Here is a 20,327-nt window from a genome sequence, read left to right as displayed (position 1 = left end):
AAGTTAGAAAATACTGCTAACCATCCACCAAAATATCTCAGCACTCAGAGATAATCACCATTAACATTTTAATGCCTATCCTTCTAGACTTTCCCCCATCTCTCTCATAAATAAATTATTAAAAAATGGGATTATTGTGGACAAACTGTTTTTTGTAAGGGCTCAATTTTGCTAAACACAAACATCTTTCCATGTCAAAAAACATAATTCTATAAATGGTGATTCATAAGATGAGCTGATTAATTTTCTGAATAACTAAACAATTCTCTTATCCTAACAGCTTAATTCAACAAAGGTATTACAGTGGCAAACTTGATATTTAATACATGTAGACAAAATAAAAGACTTTCATAGAGAAGGTCGTCTGTCTTAAGACAGCTTTCTGTCTCAATGTCACACTGTGGGAGAGCACCAACAACCAGGTTAAAGGATATCTGTTTACACAGGCACATGGCATAACTATTTTAAGACAAGGTAATAAATGCAGACTTTTCCCTTCAGTATCTGTCAAGTGAAAGAGGCAGTTCTATTTTTGCACCTAGATCAAGTTCTATGCTTATATAAGCAAGGATATTAAAAATAAAACTCTAAGTAATTTAGTTAGTAGAGAGTAAGTCAAGGGTTTTAGTTTAACTTTTCCTCAGATTTTGTTCAAGCCCAACACCCCAGGACTAGAATATTTTGAAAACATTTCTACATAAGAAAAATAAATTAATATGGTGGTAAAAAAAAAAAAAGAATACTAATTTATCAGCACTCACTACAAAAATTTGTAATAATTAAATATTGCATAATTTAAAAAATATACCTAATTGAGATAAAAAATAAGTTATCTCTATTATAACATAAACATTTATAAAATAATTATTTTATGATTATAAAATAAACATTTTGTTTATTTTATATTGCTATGGTAACTCTAATTTTCATACACTGTCTTTCTTGTTTGAGTTCCGTACTGACTGTGTTCCATACTGATGATCCAATGGGGAAGCCAAAACCTTAGGGGCCAAATTCCTCCATGCAAGCTGAGGAAGGAGGTTAGGAGGACACAGAGGGTTGACAATCACAGAAATTGGAAAAGGAGGAAATTAAGTTAGTAGATATTAGTTTTAATTTAAAATTAAACTATTTTCATTTGAACAAAAAATTTAAAATATTGTGCTTAAAGTCCTTAATATTACTGTAGGGTAACTATTCTCATTTATATTTTACACATCACAAAATCAGAGTCAGGGAAAGTTTTGTTAACATTGGATGACTAATTTAGTACTCTGTAAAAGTGGAATATGGATTAAAAGTTCTCATTTGTTAAGCAGTAAATGAATGAAAGCTACATGTGGACTTATCACACTTAATTTTTTTCCTCATCATGAACAAACCAGAGGGTAACCTTGCACTGAATGTATTTCTATCCAGTGAAGGCATAAACCCACAAATACAATTTTGTTTTTTAGTATAAAAATGCCTTATGAGCAAACTAAAATTAATCCAGAAAGGTTCAAGAACCAAATAATGCCTAAACAGTTACTGTGTTAATTATCTGATCAGTATCTTAAAAAATTACTTTATATACAAAAGATTTTTAAATGTTTGTCTATTTAAATGACCAAAACTTGTTACTCTTTACATATCAGCATAACATATAAATAAATGTACAAGATAAAAAGGACAAATAAAGTTTATAACACTAAAACAACTATTTTAATTCATTTGTATTAAAAAAAACACATATTCTGTATACCTTTCATTGGACAGAATATCAGGAGGCACTTCTTCAAGTTTTCTGTCCAATTCCTTTTCTTTAATGGTCTGTTCGTCTACTTCCCCCTGGCTTTCATTTTCATCCTGTTTAAGTTTGTGTAAAGGTAGAGAGGACAAGACAGAAAGAAACCCTGTCATCTTGGAAGTAGCATGTCATTCTTTAAGTTCTTATGAGGTGAAAAAGAAAGCTCTACATGCAGAATAGATACTATACAAAATAATATTTAACTATATTCTATCAAGAGATTAGCATTATCAAAAAAAGATAAAAGACTCTAGATTACAGATGAAAAGCTCAATGAGTTCAAGCTAATGCATGCTATAGTATGACAATCAAGTTTGTTGGGTTGGTCGCTGGTGAGACAAGCTGCTGCCCAGCAATGTCAGATTCATATTACCTTAAGTGGAATGTAAGGCATCTTGGCTCCACCTACCTCACATGTAAGCAATCACAAATATTTTAAGTGCAATACCTATAAGAAACACATTTCACGCCAACAATAAAGACAAACAGATCGTACTGCATTGTTGATCCACTGCTCCTAGGGGAGTCAAAGTCCACACTACCTGTGTTTGCGTACTGCTGTTGTGCAGCTCACAACACAGCTTCTCTCTTCCAGCTAGAGACAGCTGCTTTAGTGCTTCCAGCTCCTCTAAAAGCACCCTCTCTCTCTCTGAAACCAGGTTTTCATTATCTATTGAGGATCTCTAAATAAGAAAAAAGGTCATGAGAGAATATTGTTTGCGATAGAAGATAAAGGCAGAAATATTAAGCAGATTTTGTTTTAACCCCCTGGGACCAACAGACCCCGGTTCTACCTATGATTCTTATCCCATTAATAAGGGGTTAAAAGCATATATAAAGTTCAATGCAAAATTTGAACAAAACAAAATTTGTGCAACTCAAATAATATTATTTTATATACCAATTTTGCATTGAAAAATTCAGTTTAAATTCACAAAATGAGATGAAGAAAAGCAAAAAATAGTTTTCCCAAATGATTTGTCAATTCCCAATTTGCTATTATTCTCTATTTGAAAGAACATTTTTAAATAGTTCTCTATTTCTTATTTCTCCTTTTAGCTTAAGTTTGAAAAATTGAATAAATTTTAAATAACTTTTATAAAATATTTGTTGCTTTTCTGCAATGATTTTGTAAGTATATCATATACAGCAATTGATAAGAATCCAGATCCCAAATACCAAGGAGTATGTAAATTCAGCCAAGAAAGGGATTAGAGCATTACGTAAATTTGCATTTCTCAAATCACGAAGAGATGGTTCCTTGGACAAAGATCAAGAAACATACTACTTCAGATTTCCATTCACGATTTAAAAGATAAGAGTTAAGGACAGATAAAGGTAAACCTTGGAGATGCTAATTGGTGGTCATAAAATCATAAATGAATATGGGAAAACTGAATATTAACTGCACCTCAGCACAAAAATTTTCCAAAATTGTCAGTGTTTTTGCCACATACAGTTAATGGAATGATTAAGAAAAAACAAACAACCCTGCAGCCCCTTTTCCAGTGCCTGCAAAGAGAAATAAAATGGTAGGGACACACCACACTCTAACAATGAGTCAGATTTCTCTAACAAGACCTAAGGCTGCTATGCTGATGGAGCCTATTCCTGATTTTGAGTATTTGTATTATTCAGATCTTGGCAATAATTCTGCCTTTTTTTTTTAAGGTTATATAAAGACTACTACTATATTAACCAGGGAGAAAAGGGTCGCTGAGACACCTACCTGGGCTAGTTGTCTATTCAGTCTCTTAATCTCTTCCTGTAGCTGCTCCTGGTCTTCTCGCTGTCTCTCCATCTGACGCATGTGTGCCTGCCTCAACAGTTCTGTTGCCTGTTGGTGTTCTTGGTATTGTCGTACTAGTTCCTGCCTCATATCTTCTAACTGTTCTTCATTTAACAATAGCTGTTGAGAAGCATCCATGCTTGATACCAAAATCTCATCATGGATCTATAAAAGTTAAAAAAAATTCAACCATAACACATTTCGTAGAAATAAGTCAGAATCAATATTTTAAAGAAATATGAAAGCAATTCTACTATTAACCCCACAAAGCATCTGATATTTTTATATACATAATTATTATAAATGATTTTTTAAAAAGCATGTCTTAAATATAATTCTTTTAAGATTTTATTCATTTTAGAGAGGACAAAGAGAAAGAAAGAGAGAGAAGGGGGGAGGAGCAGGAAACATGAACTCCCATATGTGCCTTGACCAGACAAGCCCAGGGCTTCCAACTGGAGACCTCAGTGTTCCAGGTCAACGCTTTATCCACTGTGCCACCACAGGTCAGGCTAAAATAGACTTTTTTTTTTTTTTTGGACAGAGACAGAGAGAGAGTCAGAGAGAGGGATAGACAGGAAAAAAAGGAGAGAGATGAGTTAATGATAATTCTTAATGTGAGGTTAGTTTATTATCATTCTAAATGTTATTCTTCAAAAGCAAAATAGCTATTTATCAGTTAGTTTAGAAGTAGTCTAGTTCTAAGAGAGAAAAATTAAGAAGGATACTCAAGATCCTACTTTTTTTTTTTTTTTTTGTATTTTTCTGAAGTTGGAAATGGGGTGGCAGGCAGACAGACTCCCACATGTGCCCGACCAGGATCTAACCGGCATGCCCACCAGGGGGAGATGCTCTGCCCATCTGGGGCATCGCTCTGTTGCGTCCAGAGCCATTCTGCACCTGAGGCAGAGGCCATGGAGCCATCCTCAGCGCCCAGGCCAACTTTGCTCCCATGGAGCCTTGGCTGCGGGAGGGGAAGAGAGAGACAGAGGAAGGAGAGGGGGAAGGGTGGAGAAGCAGATGGGCGCTTTTCCTGTGTGCCCTGGCTGGGAATCGAACCCGGGACTCCTGCAAGCCAGTCCGATGCTCTACCACTGAGCAAACTGGCCAGGGCTCAAGATCCTACTCTTAATGAAGCTAAAACTCCATTTCTCCTCTTGACATTTTATAATGGGGAAATAACACGGTAGGGCAAAAGTTAGTTTAAAGTTGTTCATATGGAAAATAACACAATTAGTAAATAATAATATAAGAATAAACTTTTTGTTTTGTGTACTCACAACTATAAACCTACTTTTGCCCCACCCTATATAAATGTAATACCTATATTTTGAAGTTAAATTTATAAAACATGAGAAATGTTACCTATTTAATTTATATTATGCTAGTGGTCAGTACAGTAATACAGAGAGAGAACTGCCTGATAAGAGCCAATCTCCAATAAATTTTATTTGGAAATAAGTGCTATTATTCCACTTTCTCCTACTCATAAGAAGTCAGCTCCTATGGGTTTCTACAAGTACTTCAATTCCTAAAGAGCTACTACTTAAACAAATCATCCTGATTACTCAGCCTTGAATAGTTGCTGGTAAACTAAAGTTGTTTTCATGAATATCTTGTTTTGTATTGTATAAAGAGTTGACAATTTTATTTGAATAAGCCACTAACAAGACACAACCTATCCTAAACATTAATAAAAATTTGAACTTAGATAATTTAAAAATAGGTAGACTTTATTTTCTGTTAAAGGCACAGCTGAGATATAGACACAGAATTGATTCTCCATTAGTGAATAAGTAAAGAATTGATATTTACAGACTAGAATGCTTTAAATCCGTGTTTTTCTTTTCCTTTTCTTTTTTAAAAGGGAGAACATGAATGCAGTCCATCACTACCACAAATTATACAGTTGAGTTTCCCACATTTAGGGAAATCACAAGGGTCAGCACAACCAGAGTGCAATGGGTGAGCATCGCCCCAGAAAAACCACCTCATGATCATGGAATATCCCCTGCCAGGTAACTATCAAATCCATGTTTTTCAACCACTGGTCCATGGACTGGTCTGTCAGAAATTTTGGGCTAGTCTGCGAAAGAGTTAACCACCCTGATGTTGTATGAAGATCATTTACCCAATGATCTTAGTTGAATTCACTTATGTCAGGGTGTTTCCGCCTTAGCGGTAATAATTCTCCTATTTTCACCAGACCCAAGTGTAAAAAGGTTGAAAACCACTGCTTTAAATTGTCTTGCGTGGGTAGCTCTTTTCTTGTGATAGTATCATATTAAATTAAGTAAAGCTTTTATTCATACTGTCAAACTGTAGTATAATTAATCTTGAATTGACTAAAACAAAATTAATAGAGGTATAACTTTAAGATTTTACCATGCACAATGTGCATAAGACAAATAAGAATACTAGGATCCAGACTTGCATTATTCAATAATAATATTGTCATTTATTCCTATACCTCAGAAGTAATAAAACACATTCATAATGTGAATCACTGTTATGACTGAATTTGATACTTTCCTTCTCCGTTAAGCAACATCACTGCTAATATAGTATCTGTATAGCAAAGGCTGTCACAATTTTATATAAGTTTTTATGTTAAAGGAAGCATACTTACAGATTTTCTGTCTATAAACGTTTTATCTTTGGAGAAGAGTTCTTCTGAAATAGTTAGTTCATGGTCCTTTGATTCGAGTGTATCATCAAGATTACCACTGTTTGATAAAAGAACTTCCTTTCCATCTTCTAACTCCTTACTAAGTGGTTTAAATTCTTCTTTAAATTTCATGTGCATTGTCTCAAAAGTCTGAAAACCAACCTGACCCTGTGGCAATTTCATTTCATTTAAATAATGTCGTTGTCCTTGTTGACAGAGAGCATGTGCTTGTTGGGATGATGGAGTATCTTCTTTTTCTTCCGATATTCTAGATAGCTCAGCTTGTTGAGCAAATGCTACACTCATCGACACAATGACCTAAAAGATAAACAAAAAAGGATTAGACTTTTAAATACCAGCAGGATTTAAAAAGTATTCACCATTAAAAATTACATGAATTAAAGAAAACAACAGCCTCATGGTTTAAGACTAAAAGAAACCCTATGATAAAGTGATATAGGAAGACTCTTTATTTTACGCTGAATCTAATGTAAAAGTATTTATTATACTGCCTGCCTTTTAAAATTAAAGTTTTAAAATTCTTACTATGATAGTAATAAAAATGTTCAGTACAGAAATTAGAAAGAGAGAAATAAAGCCCTTAGATTTCTCTCTTCCAAGAAAAATGACTTCAGTAACACTTCTCCCAGTCTTCCTCTTTCAATACCAATATGGATACGCATACAGCTATGTGTTTTCCTTAGAAAAATGTCAGTTCTAATATTATAATCTCCTTTATAGCTTAACTATAATAAACATATTTCCATGTTAAAAATACGTTTCCATATAATTTTCTTTTATTATTTATTCATTTTAGAGAAGAGAGACAGAGAGAGAGAGAGAGAAGGGGGGAAGAGCAGGAAGCATCAACTCCCATATGTGCCTTGACCAGGCAAGCCCAGGGTTTTGAACCGGCGACCTCAGCATTTCCAGGTCGACGCTTGATCCACTGCACCATCACAGGTCAGGCCTCCATATAATTTTCAATAAGTTTAAAGTTTCAGATTAAACAAATACAGTATAAATATATTCAATCAATTTTCTATGTTGGACAGTTAGACTGATTCCATTCTTACACTATTTTAAACACCACTGTGATAAAATCATAACTATATCATTGTGCTTATCCTTTCTTCTTTATAATAAATATCCAGAAGTGAAATACTTGATCTATGTGGTTGGTAAGTATGACTCTTTCATTCATTTTCACTTTCCACAACAACTATGATCCTAAATCCCAACTTACTTTTGTCCCATCTAGCACAGGTACTTAGAAACTCTCAACAGCAGACTTAGCTCTGACAAATCCAAACCTTTCATAACCAACTGCACAAATAACTTTATAAAAGTCCCATCTCCAGAGCAAATCTGCAAAGCAGAAAGTCTGGTTGCCATAGTCTAAGACAGGGGTCCCTAAACTACGGCCCGAGGGCCGCATGCCCCAGAGGCCATTTATCCCGCCCCGCTGCACTTCCGGAAGGGGCACCTCTTTCATTGGTGGTCAGTTAAGAGGAGCATAGTTCCCATTGAAATACTGGTCAGTTTGTTGATTTAAATTTACTTGTTCTTTATTTTAAATATTGTATTTGTTCCCGTTTTGTTTTTTTACTTTAAAATAAGGTATGTGCAGTGTGCATAGGGATTTATTCATAGTTTTTTTTATAGTCTGGCCCTCCAACAATCTGAGGGACAGTGAACTGGCCCCCTGTGTAAAAAGTTTGGGGACCCCTGGTCTAAGATAAAGCATTCAAGGGCTTTGAAACCTTCGTGCCTACTGACCTTCAACCCCCCCCTCTTTTTTTTTGTATTTTTCTGAAGCTGGAAACGGGGAGAGACAGTCAGACAGACTCCAGCATGCACCCGACCAGGATCTACCCGGCACGCCCACCAGGGGCGAAGCTCGGCCCACCAGGGGGCGATGCTCTGCCCCTCCAGGGCGATGCTCTGCCACGACCAGAGCCACTATAGCGCCTGGGGCAGAGGCCAAGGAGCCATCCCCAGGGCCCGGGCCATCTTTGCTCCAATGGAGCCTTGGCTGTGGGAGGGGAAGAAAGAGACAGAGAGGAAGGAGGGGAGGTGGAGAAGCAAATGGGCACTTCTCCAATGTGCCCTGGCCGGGAATTGAACCCAGGTCCCCCGCATGCCAGGCCAACGCTCTACCACTGAGCCAACCGGCCAGGGCAACCCCTTTTTTTTTTAAAGAGAGACAGACACACAGGAAGGAAGAGAGATAAGAAGCATCACCTCATAGTTACGGCACCTTAGTTGTTCACTGATTGATTTCTCATATGTGCCTCGACCAGGGGGCTCCGACTGAGCCAGTAACCTACTGCTCAAGTCACCAACGCTGGGCTCAATCCAGTGACCTTGGCTTCAAGCCAGTGACCGTTGGGCTCAAGCCAGTGACCATGGGGTCATGTCTACAATCCCATGCTCAAGTCAGTGAACCCACACTCAAGCTGGTGAGCCCGTGCTCAAGTTAGATGAGCCTGCACTCAAGCTGGAGACCTCAGAGTTTCAAACCTGGGTACTTAGCGTCTCAGGTTGATGCTCTATCCACTGAGCCACCACCTGGTGAGGCGGTTAACCAATGCTTTTTTCTGTTGGTCCAGGTAATATAAATGAACTATTGCTTTAATACCCTGGTCTTGAACCTGATGTACCCATTGGGATCCAGATTCCCTTTGGTTCCTGCTAGCCTTCTTCCCCCCAAGTGCTATCTCCTCTCAAGAGGCTGAACAATGTCCTGCTTCAGCAGAATATCAATGGTAACAAGAACAACAATAAAAGCAGTGGCAATCATTATTAAAGCCTCCTATTATTTCATTTAATCCGTATTATAGGAAATTTCATTTATATTATCTTTCACTTAGATTTATATTTTATTTAATCATATAGATAGGTATTGTTATTACCTCAATTTAATAGATTAGAAAACTAAGAGAAAGATAAAAGTAATTTCACCCTAAAACACAAAGCAAATACATGGTGAAAGGTGGTAATCAAAATCCTGCAGTCTTCTGTAAGCTCATCTTCTAAAATGCAGTATTATACTATTACCCTCCACATCTGAACAAATCTTCGTAGAAGTATAATGGTACAACTGACTTAGGAAAAATAATTATAATAGCAATAGTCAATGCTGAGAAAATTGACATGTAGCAAGATTAGGAGCCATATTAAATGTTTATTCTAATGTTATAGCAGTGATTCTAATCAAAGTATGTCTAGCTATAGAGCTCAACCACCTTAAACACTATATATTATACAGTTTCTACCCAGACAACTCTACCACTATATCTCACCTACCAAAATGGACCTACTGAATGCCTATGCTAGCTCAGACAAAACCAGAGTTTGGTAACAATGTTCTGGATATTGTCATGTGGAAAATATGCCTACTATAGCAAAATGTCAAAAGGCAGAGATGAAATATCAGTGACTGAGGCAACACAACTTAGCAAAACATATGTTCAAGGAAAGCTGCTCAGAGCTGGGACCTCTGGATCCCAGCTCCTGGTCTGGGGCTCGAGTGGGTGTGGCTAGGCAGTTTGAAGCTCAACCCCTCTGGTGGGCTTGGCCAATGCTAACCCCAACAAAAGATTGCCTAGATCTATTTTCCCAAGTTCTGGCAGCCCCACCATGCTGTGCTTGCTCCTGCAGAGGGGACAGCTGGCTGCACTCAACATGAACTGAGGTGTGATGCTCCTGGGAGAACTAGGGTTGGAGCCTCTGGCAGAGACTGAGTGGTCTCTGAAACAGGGGTACATTCTCCCCATTGAGTGCCTGACTACAATGACCCTAAAAAGAAGACCCATTAGCTCTACCCTTTTGACCCAGTCTCACGGTTTCCCTGCCCTATTGAGCTTGTGCCCTGTGGAAGGGGCAGTGGGGCATGGCCAGCTGGGGCCCACTCTACAGTCTTTCTTCAAAGGCTATGAAGTCCACACAATATCAGGGGGTGGTGGAAGAGTCAACAGGTGGACACCAATCTCAGAAAGCCCTGGACATTTTATTCATCTACGCCTAGCTCAGTATGCAGGAAGCCCACCCTTGTACACAGCTTGGCCTGTCCCTCACATACCCAGGCCCAGTAGACGCAGTCACCATCAGTGACTAGCACAGTGGCTCCAAACAGGTAGCCCAAGGCTGGTTACAGGCAATGGCTGACACCGACCTCCCCATCTAAGTGGGCCCAGAACCAACACAACTGGTGGTATGGGAATAAGTCCTTGCCCTTGGTTCTTAACCTCTTCATCTAATTTATCTTTAACCTAATTCCTTACCTTTCCTGTATATCCTATCAAAGACAAAAGAAATGGGATCATAATGGTAGACTAGGTGATACATTTGGTATTTAAGAGTTTAGAAGAATGGCTCTGGCATATTAGCTGAGAGTATCTATAGTTATTAACATCACAGTAACTTCTCTGAGAGAAGATAGGCAAAAATAATATACAAAGACCAACCACCTTCCTTCTCATTTCCTGTCATATTCCCCAACTTTATTTTAAAAAAGGCCAAACTCCTACACAAGGTACTGCTTACTCACAAGATAACAAATTTATAAAAAATTGTTTTGATATTCTTATAAGATTCTAATTACTATTCCACATCAAGAGAAGGACATTTCAATTAAAGGCAACTGTGGTTAATACCAGTATCTGACAACTTAAAGATGAGCTGTGGATGAAACTTATAACAAAAAAATAATGTGCATTACCATCAATAAAATCTACGTACTTTGAAGGCTCAAAGGGAGTATAAACCCCAATAGTCTTCCAGACAAACCATGAACTTACCTTAGCCACTTCTTCTTCTAATCGTTCCTGGTACTGCTTTTCTAGCAACTTAACCATATTTGTTTCCTGTTCCCCTCCAAATTCACCGCCAGAAAACTAAATGAAAAAGCAAAATATGACGTACTTCTTTACACTTATTATACACAGCTTACTTTTAAGCCTCTACTTTCATATATTTCATAAGATCACTATTTCTTAGAAAACTTCTGAGAAGTTTTAATAAATAAATTTCAGTTCTGCTCTCAACTAAAAACAATAATTCTAGTGTATAATCCTACAAATAACTGTACTAACTACTGTGAACTTAAAGATGCAAAGTGAGAAAGTATTTATATATTTATAATTACTAACCCAGAGTTCTAGGGTGGGATAAAGATACTCCCTAAATGTAATGCCTAATATGGATGTATTGCACTTTAAGTAATGTTAACAGTGGCTAGCTAGCTTTGCTCATGAAATTATAAGAAAATCTCTTCTTGGTATTTATTAATATTATCCAATTTTCTATAAATACAAATTAGTTTTATAAATAGAAAAAACATACTTAAAAATGTATATGTGTTCTCAGCATAAAAGCATTTGTTTACCAATTATCTGAACAATATTCAAAACAGATACTCCACATGGATGAGTACAAAAGAATAGAAAATTCAGCCAAGATCTCTTCTCTGTATCCAGAATGAGAGGACAAGGAACTTTATTTTCTGTAGGACTTAAGAACTATAAATCTACTAAGACCTGAGTTTTGCAGTTTAAGTCTAAAGAAAATGTCCATAGTCAGGAATACACACAATGTTGAGGAGAGCAGAGAGGTGGTGTACCTCGACGGCCTATACTGTAAAAGATGAGGGCTTTTTACATATCACATGGCCAGTGCTGAAGGATACCTCATCCACTGTGCCAGTCCTAGCATCTTGGGTTCAGGAGATTCCTCAACACTATTTTATGGTCTGGTCCAACTTCCTTGGTGAGAAGAAAAGCTGTTGGCTGGGGTACTATCACTAATCTGTTACACAGCCCGTGGAATACAAAATAAGGTAAATTTTAAACTAGAGCATATTGGAGTCTCCACTGGGGTCTTTTCGTATAAAGGGATCCTCATATTTTACTATTTACTTCTCAGCAAACATATTCTACTTATTGGATCATTACTAAACCACAGACATAAAAATGACAGTAAGAAAAAACCAGTGCACATTACAGTTTAAAGATATACTACCGGACGTCACGGAAATGGCGCCGTGAGAAGCGCGTCTGACAGCTCTCCCCTAAATCACAACAAATTTATCAACTAGAAACAGAAAAATTTATCTTCGGAGCATTCCGGAGTTCCACACAAACTGAAAGCAAAAGGACTGTTATCACTTGAATCTGAGAGACGAGGGTGTGGAGGAAGCTACCGCAGCGACGCTCATTCAAGCCATGAGGGAGTGCGCCTGCGGTGAGTCAGCCCATATACTTGGGAACCGGGAGCCGCCACCGCGAGCCCACGCGAACCGCCACCGCGAGCGGCCGCCACGAGCCGCCGCCGCGAGCGCACCCGGTCCGGTTGAGCACCGCTGACGTTCCCAGCGGCCCGCACACTGCGAGTGGGGGTCGCCGGCCACCGGTGCCCGGAGCGCCCCATTCGCGCGCGTGCCTTGGGCATTCCACGCGCCCAGGGCGCCCTGCTGGCCCGCACACCCAGGGGGCTCCATTATCCTGCGCCTGGTGCGGTCCAGCCGCCAGCGGCGGGGCGAGCGGGAGAGGCTTGGGAGATTCTCTCCGTGGGCGGGGCACCTCACCCAGCGATTCAAGCTAACAATCAAGCGTTGGGGGAGAGGCGCGCGCAGGCAGCCTAAAATACCTTCGGAAGCACAGCTGCGACCCAATCACTGAAATTAGCTTAACCCATAAAATCTGCACACCCTCGGTTCTAATTGATAAGATCTCTCTCAGTTCAGCGATCCAAGACAAGAGGCGTGATATTTTTTAGTGCCTCTCGCTAAAGGGGCGGGGGCAACTTCTGATTGATAGAGCCTCCATATTCAGGGATAAACGCTAACAAGAAGGACTTGGCAGATAGTAAGGTCTATACTACACTAGTCGTAAGCAGACACTAGTGCCTCTTCTTCCCTGCAAAAACAGGCTACAAAGTGTGGAAAGCCTGGGTTGAGAGGTCCAACTAAATGATAGGCGCTGAACAGTCACCTTGACAACAATTGACTCCCACCCCCGCCTGATTACACTGGAGGCCCTGACTGTCAGAGCCTTTCCCAAAGCCTTGCACTGAGTGGGGATAGAGTGGGGATTTCCCAGCTCTTTGAGCCTCTTACTCCCCAGGCAGAAGCAGTTGCAGCCTTATAGCTGGATCACCAGGCTGCTAATTCAGAAAGGGGGGACTAGGAGAGAGAATCCAGGAAAGCAAACTCTCTCATCGTTGGACCCTGCAAACGCCAACAAGCCTTTACTTCCAGCAAGACTAAAGCCAATTATATGACATTGCCATAGAATCCCATCAACTGCAAATCCCTACCTAAGAGTGACACAGGGGCAGAGCCTGGGGTACAGAGTCACCGACTAGGAAGAGGGAGAGAAAAGAAAAAGGAAGAAGTTAACCTCTCAAAATCAAGAAAAACCCACAGACTTTACAACTTGATCCACTAATTTTTTGTTGTTGTTGTTTGTTTCTTCTATCTTTTTGCCTTTATTTCCTCCACCTCGGTCCTTCTATTCTCTGCCCATCTTATGCTTCCCCTTTCTTGAACTACACTACCCATGAGTGTTGCATTTTATTTTTCTTCTTCATCCTCACCCTCCTTTAAGGTTATACTCCAAAACACTTAACTCTCACTCTCTCCTCTTTTGTTTTTTTTTTTTGTCTTGCTTTATTTTGTTTTTTTCTCCTATTTTATTTCTTCCTTCGTTTTTCTCTTTTTCTTATTTTTTCCTTTCTATTCGTTTTTTCTTTTCTCATTTTACTTTCCTCCCATATAATCCTCAATCACGAACAAATTAGTTAATTTGGGACTCAAGGCTTTTTTTTTGGCTTTATTTCTCTTTTTTGCTTTTGTTTTTATTTTTTTTTCTCTTGTTTGTTTATTTTTGTGGCATTTTGGGTCTTCCCAACCCAAGGTCTCCATTGTATTTAGTCTTTGCTCCACTTAATACAACAGATTTTTACTTATTATTTTTATTTTTTCTTCTTTATTATTCTTTTTTGGTCCTTTTTTCTGATTCCCTCTTATCCCTCTCATTATATCTCTTAGTTGACCATCACTTACAAGCAAATCATCTTATGCTTGTCTAAGATTTTCTTCCTTTTTTTTTTTTTTTTTTGCATTTAGTAGGTCCCTACTCCCTTTTTTTTGGCCCTTTAACTCTTCACCCCAAATCAGGCCCTCCATTATAGGCACGATATTTCCCTGAGGAGGGGAGAGGAGGGAAAGAGAAGAGAGAAAAAAAGGGGGAAATAATAAATTATTACTGTTTTTTTTTGTGGGGTGTTTTACCCTTTTTTTTTTTTCTTTTTACTCTTTATTAATTCTAATTAGTGCTATCAATAAGACCACCCTCAGATGCCGATAAGAAAGAGGAAATCGAATATTATGGATACAAAAGAAAGAGAGGTAACACAAATAGATGTGGAAAAATCCATGGAGAAAAGACTTAACATATTGGAAGCCTTGGAGCTAAATGACAGAGAATTTAAAATAGAAATCTTAAAAATACTCAGAGATATACAAGAAAACACAGAAAGGCAATATAGGGAGATCAGAAAACAACTCAATGAACAAAGAATATATTACCAAGGAAATTGAAACTATAAAAACAAATCAAACAGAAATGAAAAACTCAATTCACGAGCTGAAAAACGAGGTAACAAGCTTAGCTAACAGAACAGCCCAGATTGAAGATAGGATTAGTGAAATAGAAGACAAACAACTTGAGGCACAACAGAGAGAAGAAGAAAGAGACTCAAAAATAATAAAAAATGAGAAAGCCCTACAGGAATTGTCTGACTCCATCAGAAAGAATAACATAAGAATAATAGGTATATCAGAGGGAGAAGAGAAAGAAAATGGAATGGAGAATATACTCAAACAAATAATAGACGAGAACTTCCCAAGCCTGTGGAAGGAACTAAAGCCTCAAATTCAAGAAGCAAACAGAACACCCAGTTTTCTTAACCACAACAAACCCACTCCAAGGCACATCATAATAAAGATGACACAAACCAATGACAAAGAAAAAATTCTCAAGGCAGCCAGGGAAAAGAAGAGTACAACATATAAAGGAAGGCCTATTAGATTATCATCAGATTTCTCAGCAGAAACTCTACAAGCTAGAAGAGAGTGGACCCCAATATTTAAAGCCCTGAAAGAGAGGAACTTTCAGCCAAGAATACTATACCCATCAAAGCTATCCTTCAAGTATGAAGGAGATATGAAAACATTCACAAATACAGAAAAGATGAGAGAATTTATCAACAGAAAGCCCCCACTCCAGGAAATACTAAGGGGGGTTTTCCAACCAGATTCAAAGAACAAAAGAAAACAACACCACAAGTAACAGCTCCACCAAGAACACAATAAAACCAAACTTAAACTGTAACAACAAAGGAAAAAAAGGGGGGAGAGGATGGAGATTAACAGTAGCAAAGGATGATGAAGTGCAGAAATACTTATAAGATAGGGTACTACAATGAATATGGTAGGTACCCTTTTCATTACTTAATGGTAACCACCCTTAAAAAAACCACCACAAAAACACTTGACTTAAAAAAGGTAGCAACAGAGGAAAGAAGTATGGAACACAAACAAACAAAAACAAATGATAGAAAAACAAAAGAGAAGAATCAAACTAGATACAAAACTAACAGAAAGCAATTTATAAAATGGCAGTAGGGAACCCACAAGTGTCAATAATTACACTAAATGTAAATGGATTAAACTTACCAATAAAAAGACACAGAGTAGCAGAATGGATTAAAAAAGAAAATCCAACTATATGCTGCCTACAAGAAACACATCTAAGCAACAAGGATAAAAACAAATTCAAAGTGAAAGGCTGGAAAACAATACTCCAAGCAAACAACACCCAAAAAAAAGCAGGTGTAGCAATACTCATATCTAATAATGCTGACTACAAGACAGAAAAAGTACTCAGAGACAAAAATGGTCATTTCATAATGATTAAGGGGAAGTTGAATCAAGAAGACATAACAATCCTTAATATATATGCACCAAACCAAGGAGCACCAAAATATATAAGACAGCTACTTATTGACCTTAAAACAAAAACTAACAAAAATACAATCATACTTGGAGACCTCAATACACCGCTGACGGCTCTAGATCGGTCATCCAAACAGAGAATCAATAAAGATATAGTGGCCTTAAACAAAATACTAGAACACCTGGATATGATAGACGTCTACAGGACACTTCATCCCAAAGCGACAGAGTATACATTTTTCTCTAGTGTACATGGAACATTCTCAAGAATTGACCATATGTTGGGCCACAAAGACAATATCAGCAAATTTAGAAAAATTGAAATTGTACCAAGCATATTTTCTGATCATAAAGCCTTGAAACTAGAATGCAACTGCAAAAAAGAGGGGGAAAAACCCACAAAAATGTGGAAACTAAACAACATACTTCTAAAAAATGAATGGGTCAAAGAAGAAATAAGCGCAGAAATCAAAAGATATATACAGACAAATGAAAATGAAAATACGACATATCAGAATCTCTGGGATGCAGCAAAAGCAGTAATAAGAGGAAAGTTCATATCACTTCAGGTCTATATGAACAAACCAGAGAGAGCCGAAGTAAACCACTTAACTTCACACCTTAAGGAACTAGAAAAAGAAGAACAAAGACAACCCAAAACCAGCCGAAGAAAGGAAATAATAAAAATCAGAGCAGAAATAAATGAAATAGAGAACAGAAAAACTATAGAAAAAATCAATAAAACAAGGAGCTGGTTCTTTGAAAAGATTAACAAAATCAACAAACCCTTGGCAAGACTCACCAAGGAAAAAAGAGAAAGGACTCAAATAAATAAAATCCAAAATGAAAGAGGAGAGATCACCACAGACATCATAGAAATACAAAGAATTATTGTAGAATACTATGAAAAATTATATGCCACCAAATACAACAATCTAGAAGAAATGGATAAATTCCTAGAACAATACAACCTTCCTAGACTGAGTCATGAAGAAGCAGAAAGCCTAAACAGACCGATCAGCAGGGAGGAAATAGAAAAAACTATTAAAAATCTCCCCAAAAATAAAAGTCCAGGCCCAGACGGTTATACTAGTGAATTCTATCAAACATTCAAAGAAGACTTGGTTCCTATTCTACTCAAAGTCTTCCAAAAAATTGAAGAAGAAGCAATACTTCCAAACACATTTTATGAGGCCAACATAACCCTCATACCAAAACCTGGCAAGGATGGCACAAAGAAAGAAAACTACAGACCAATATCTCTAATGAATACAGATGCTAAAATACTAAACAAAATACTGGCAAACCGAATACAACAACATATTAAAAAAATAATACATCATGATCAAGTGGGATTCATCCCAGAATCTCAAGGATGGTTCAACATACGCAAAACGGTTAACGTAATACACCATATCAACAAAACAAAGAACAAAAACCACATGATCTTATCAATAGATGCAGAAAAGGCTTTTGATAAAATACAACACAATTTTATGTTTAAGACTCTCAACAAAATGGGTATAGAAGGAAAATATCTCAACATGATAAAGGCCATATATGATAAACCATCAGCCAACATCCTATTAAACGGCATAAAACTGAGGACTTTCTACCTTAAATCAGGAACAAGACAGGGTTGTCCACTCTCTCCACTCTTATTCAACGTGGTGCTAGAAGTTCTGGCCAGAGCAATCAGACAAGACAAAGAAATAAAAGGCATCCATATCGGAAAAGAAGAAGTAAAGCTATCACTTTTTGCTGATGATATGATCCTATACATCGAAAACCCGAAGGACTCCACAAAAAGATTATTAGAAACAATAAACCAATACAGTAAGGTCGCAGGATACAAAATTAACATACAAAAGTCCATAGCCTTTCTATATGCCAACAATGAAATATTAGAAAACGAACTCAAAAAAATAATCCCCTTCACGATTGCAACAAAAAAAATAAAATACCTAGGAATAAACATAACAAAGAACGTAAAGGACCTATATAATGAAAATTACAAAGCATTGTTAAGGGAAATCGAAAAAGATACAATGAGATGGAAAAATATTCCTTGTTCTTGGATAGGAAGAATAAATATAATCAAAATGGCCATATTACCCAAAGCAATATACAAATTTAATGCAATTCCCATCAAAATTCCTATGACATTTTTTAAAGAAATGGAACAAAAAATCATCAGATTTATATGGAACTATAAAAAACCCCGAATAGCCAAAACAATCCTAAGGAAAAAGAATGAAGCTGGGGGCATTACAATACCTGACTTTAAACTATATTATAGGGCCAAGATAATCAAAACAGCATGGTATTGGCAAAAAAATAGACACTCAGACCAATGGAACAGAATAGAAAGCCCAGAAATAAAACCACATATATATGGTCAAATAATCTTTGATAAAGGGGCCAACAACACACAATGGAGAAAAGAAAGCCTCTTCAACAAATGGTGTTGGGAAAACTGGAAAGCCACATGCAAAAGAATGAAACTCGACTACAGCCTGTCCCCGTGTACTAAAATTAATTCAAAATGGATCAAAGACCTAAATATAAGACCTGAAACAATAAAGTACATAGAAGAAGACATAGGTACTAAAATCATGGACCTGGGTTTTAAAGAACATTTTATGAACTTGACTCCAATGGCAAGAGAAGTGAAGGCAAAGATAAATGAATGGGACTACATCAGAATTAAAAGTTTTTGCTCAGCAAGAGAAACTGATATCAAAATAAACAGACAGCCAACTAAATGGGAAATGATATTTTCAAACAACAGCTCAGATAAGGGCCTAATATCCAAAATTTACAAAGAACTCATAAAACTCAACAACAAACAAACAAACAAACAATCCAATAAAAAAATGGGAAGAGGACATGAACAGACACTTCTCCCAGGAAGAGATACAAATGGCCAACAGATATATGAAAAGATGCTCAGCTTCATTAGTTATTAGAGAAATGCAAATCAAAACTACAATGAGATACCACCTCACTCCTGTTAGATTAGCTATTATCAACAAGACGGGTAATAGCAAATGTTGGAGAGGCTGTGGAGAAAAAGGAACCCTCATTCACTGTTGGTGGGACTGTAAAGTAGTACAACCATTATGGAGGAAAGTATGGTGTTTCCTCAAAAAACTGCAAATAGAACTACGTTATGACCCAGCAATCCCTCTACTGGGTATATACCCCAAAACCTCAGAAACATTGATACGTGAAGACACATGTAGCCCCATGTGCATTGCAGCACTGTTCAAAGTGGCCAAGACATGGAAACAACCAAAAAGCCCTTCAATAGAAGACTGGATAAAGAAGATGTGGCACATATACACTATGGAATACTACTCAGCCATAAGAAATGATGACATCAGATCATTTACAGCAAAATGGTGGGATCTTGATAACATTATAAGGAGTGAAATAAGTAAATCAGAAAAAAACAAGAACTACATGATTCCATACATTGGTGGAACATAAAAATGAGACTAAGAGACATGGACAAGAGTGTGGTGGTTACCAAGGGGGGGGGGGAGGGAGGACATGGGAGGGAGGGAGGGAGAGAGTTAGGGGGAGGGGGAGGGGCACAGAGAACTAGATAGAGGGTGACGGAGGACAATCTGACTTTGGGTGAGGGGTTTGCAACATAATTTGATGACAAAATAACCTAGACATGTTTTCTTTGAATATATGTACCCTGATTTATTAATGTCATCCCATTACCATTAATAAAAATTTATTAAAAAAAAAAAAAAAGATATACTACCTCCACTGTACCATCGATGTTCTGTTTTAGACAACTTCCAGGGTACACGGCTTTCTGAATATCAGATTCAGTAATTACCGCTGAATCAATGGAGAAGCTAAATATAAATAAAAGAAATAATTAAGAGTCTTGTGTAAGTTTTACTGTTAGTCCAAATACAAAGCATGCATGAATCTGTACTGGGCAGGGGAAACAAAAATGATAGGTCAAAAGTTATAGATACTGTACTTAAATCACATGTTTGATTAATTTTCCACATACAAGTAACATAATTGAATGACAGTG

At 37.5% G+C, this 20,327-nt stretch overlaps 1 protein-coding gene and 1 non-coding gene across 9 annotated transcripts in view; both read right to left on the bottom strand.

The window, feature by feature from the left end:
• The window catches only part of AKAP9 (A-kinase anchoring protein 9), a 171,989-nt gene that overhangs the window by 81,729 nt on the left and 69,933 nt on the right, over positions 1–20,327 (bottom strand). For 4 of the 8 annotated variants that reach the window (XM_066239573.1, XM_066239580.1, XM_066239574.1 and 1 more), the window contains 7 exons: positions 20,043–20,139; positions 11,049–11,144; positions 6,208–6,564; positions 3,519–3,743; positions 2,332–2,472; positions 1,745–1,848; positions 933–1,028 (listed from right to left, as the gene is read on the bottom strand). In XM_066239573.1, the coding sequence (XP_066095670.1) occupies positions 933–1,028; positions 1,745–1,848; positions 2,332–2,472; positions 3,519–3,743; positions 6,208–6,564; positions 11,049–11,144; positions 20,043–20,139 (1,116 nt within the window). The remainder of the gene's footprint in view (positions 1–932; positions 1,029–1,744; positions 1,849–2,331; positions 2,473–3,518; positions 3,744–6,207; positions 6,565–11,048; positions 11,145–20,042; positions 20,140–20,327) is intronic. The other 4 variants (XM_066239576.1, XM_066239577.1, XM_066239578.1 and 1 more) reach the window with 3 other exon arrangements.
• On the bottom strand, positions 5,442–5,604 carry LOC136311265 (U1 spliceosomal RNA). The gene has a single exon (XR_010726703.1). It is a non-coding gene; the product is annotated as a U1 spliceosomal RNA (small nuclear RNA).

Source organism: Saccopteryx bilineata, chromosome 7 (assembly GCF_036850765.1).
Source record: "Saccopteryx bilineata isolate mSacBil1 chromosome 7, mSacBil1_pri_phased_curated, whole genome shotgun sequence".
NCBI classification, from domain to species: Eukaryota; Metazoa; Chordata; class Mammalia; order Chiroptera; family Emballonuridae; genus Saccopteryx; species Saccopteryx bilineata.
The sequence above is the reverse complement of the archived record's forward strand: the minus strand, read 5'-3'. Positions and strand labels throughout refer to the sequence as shown.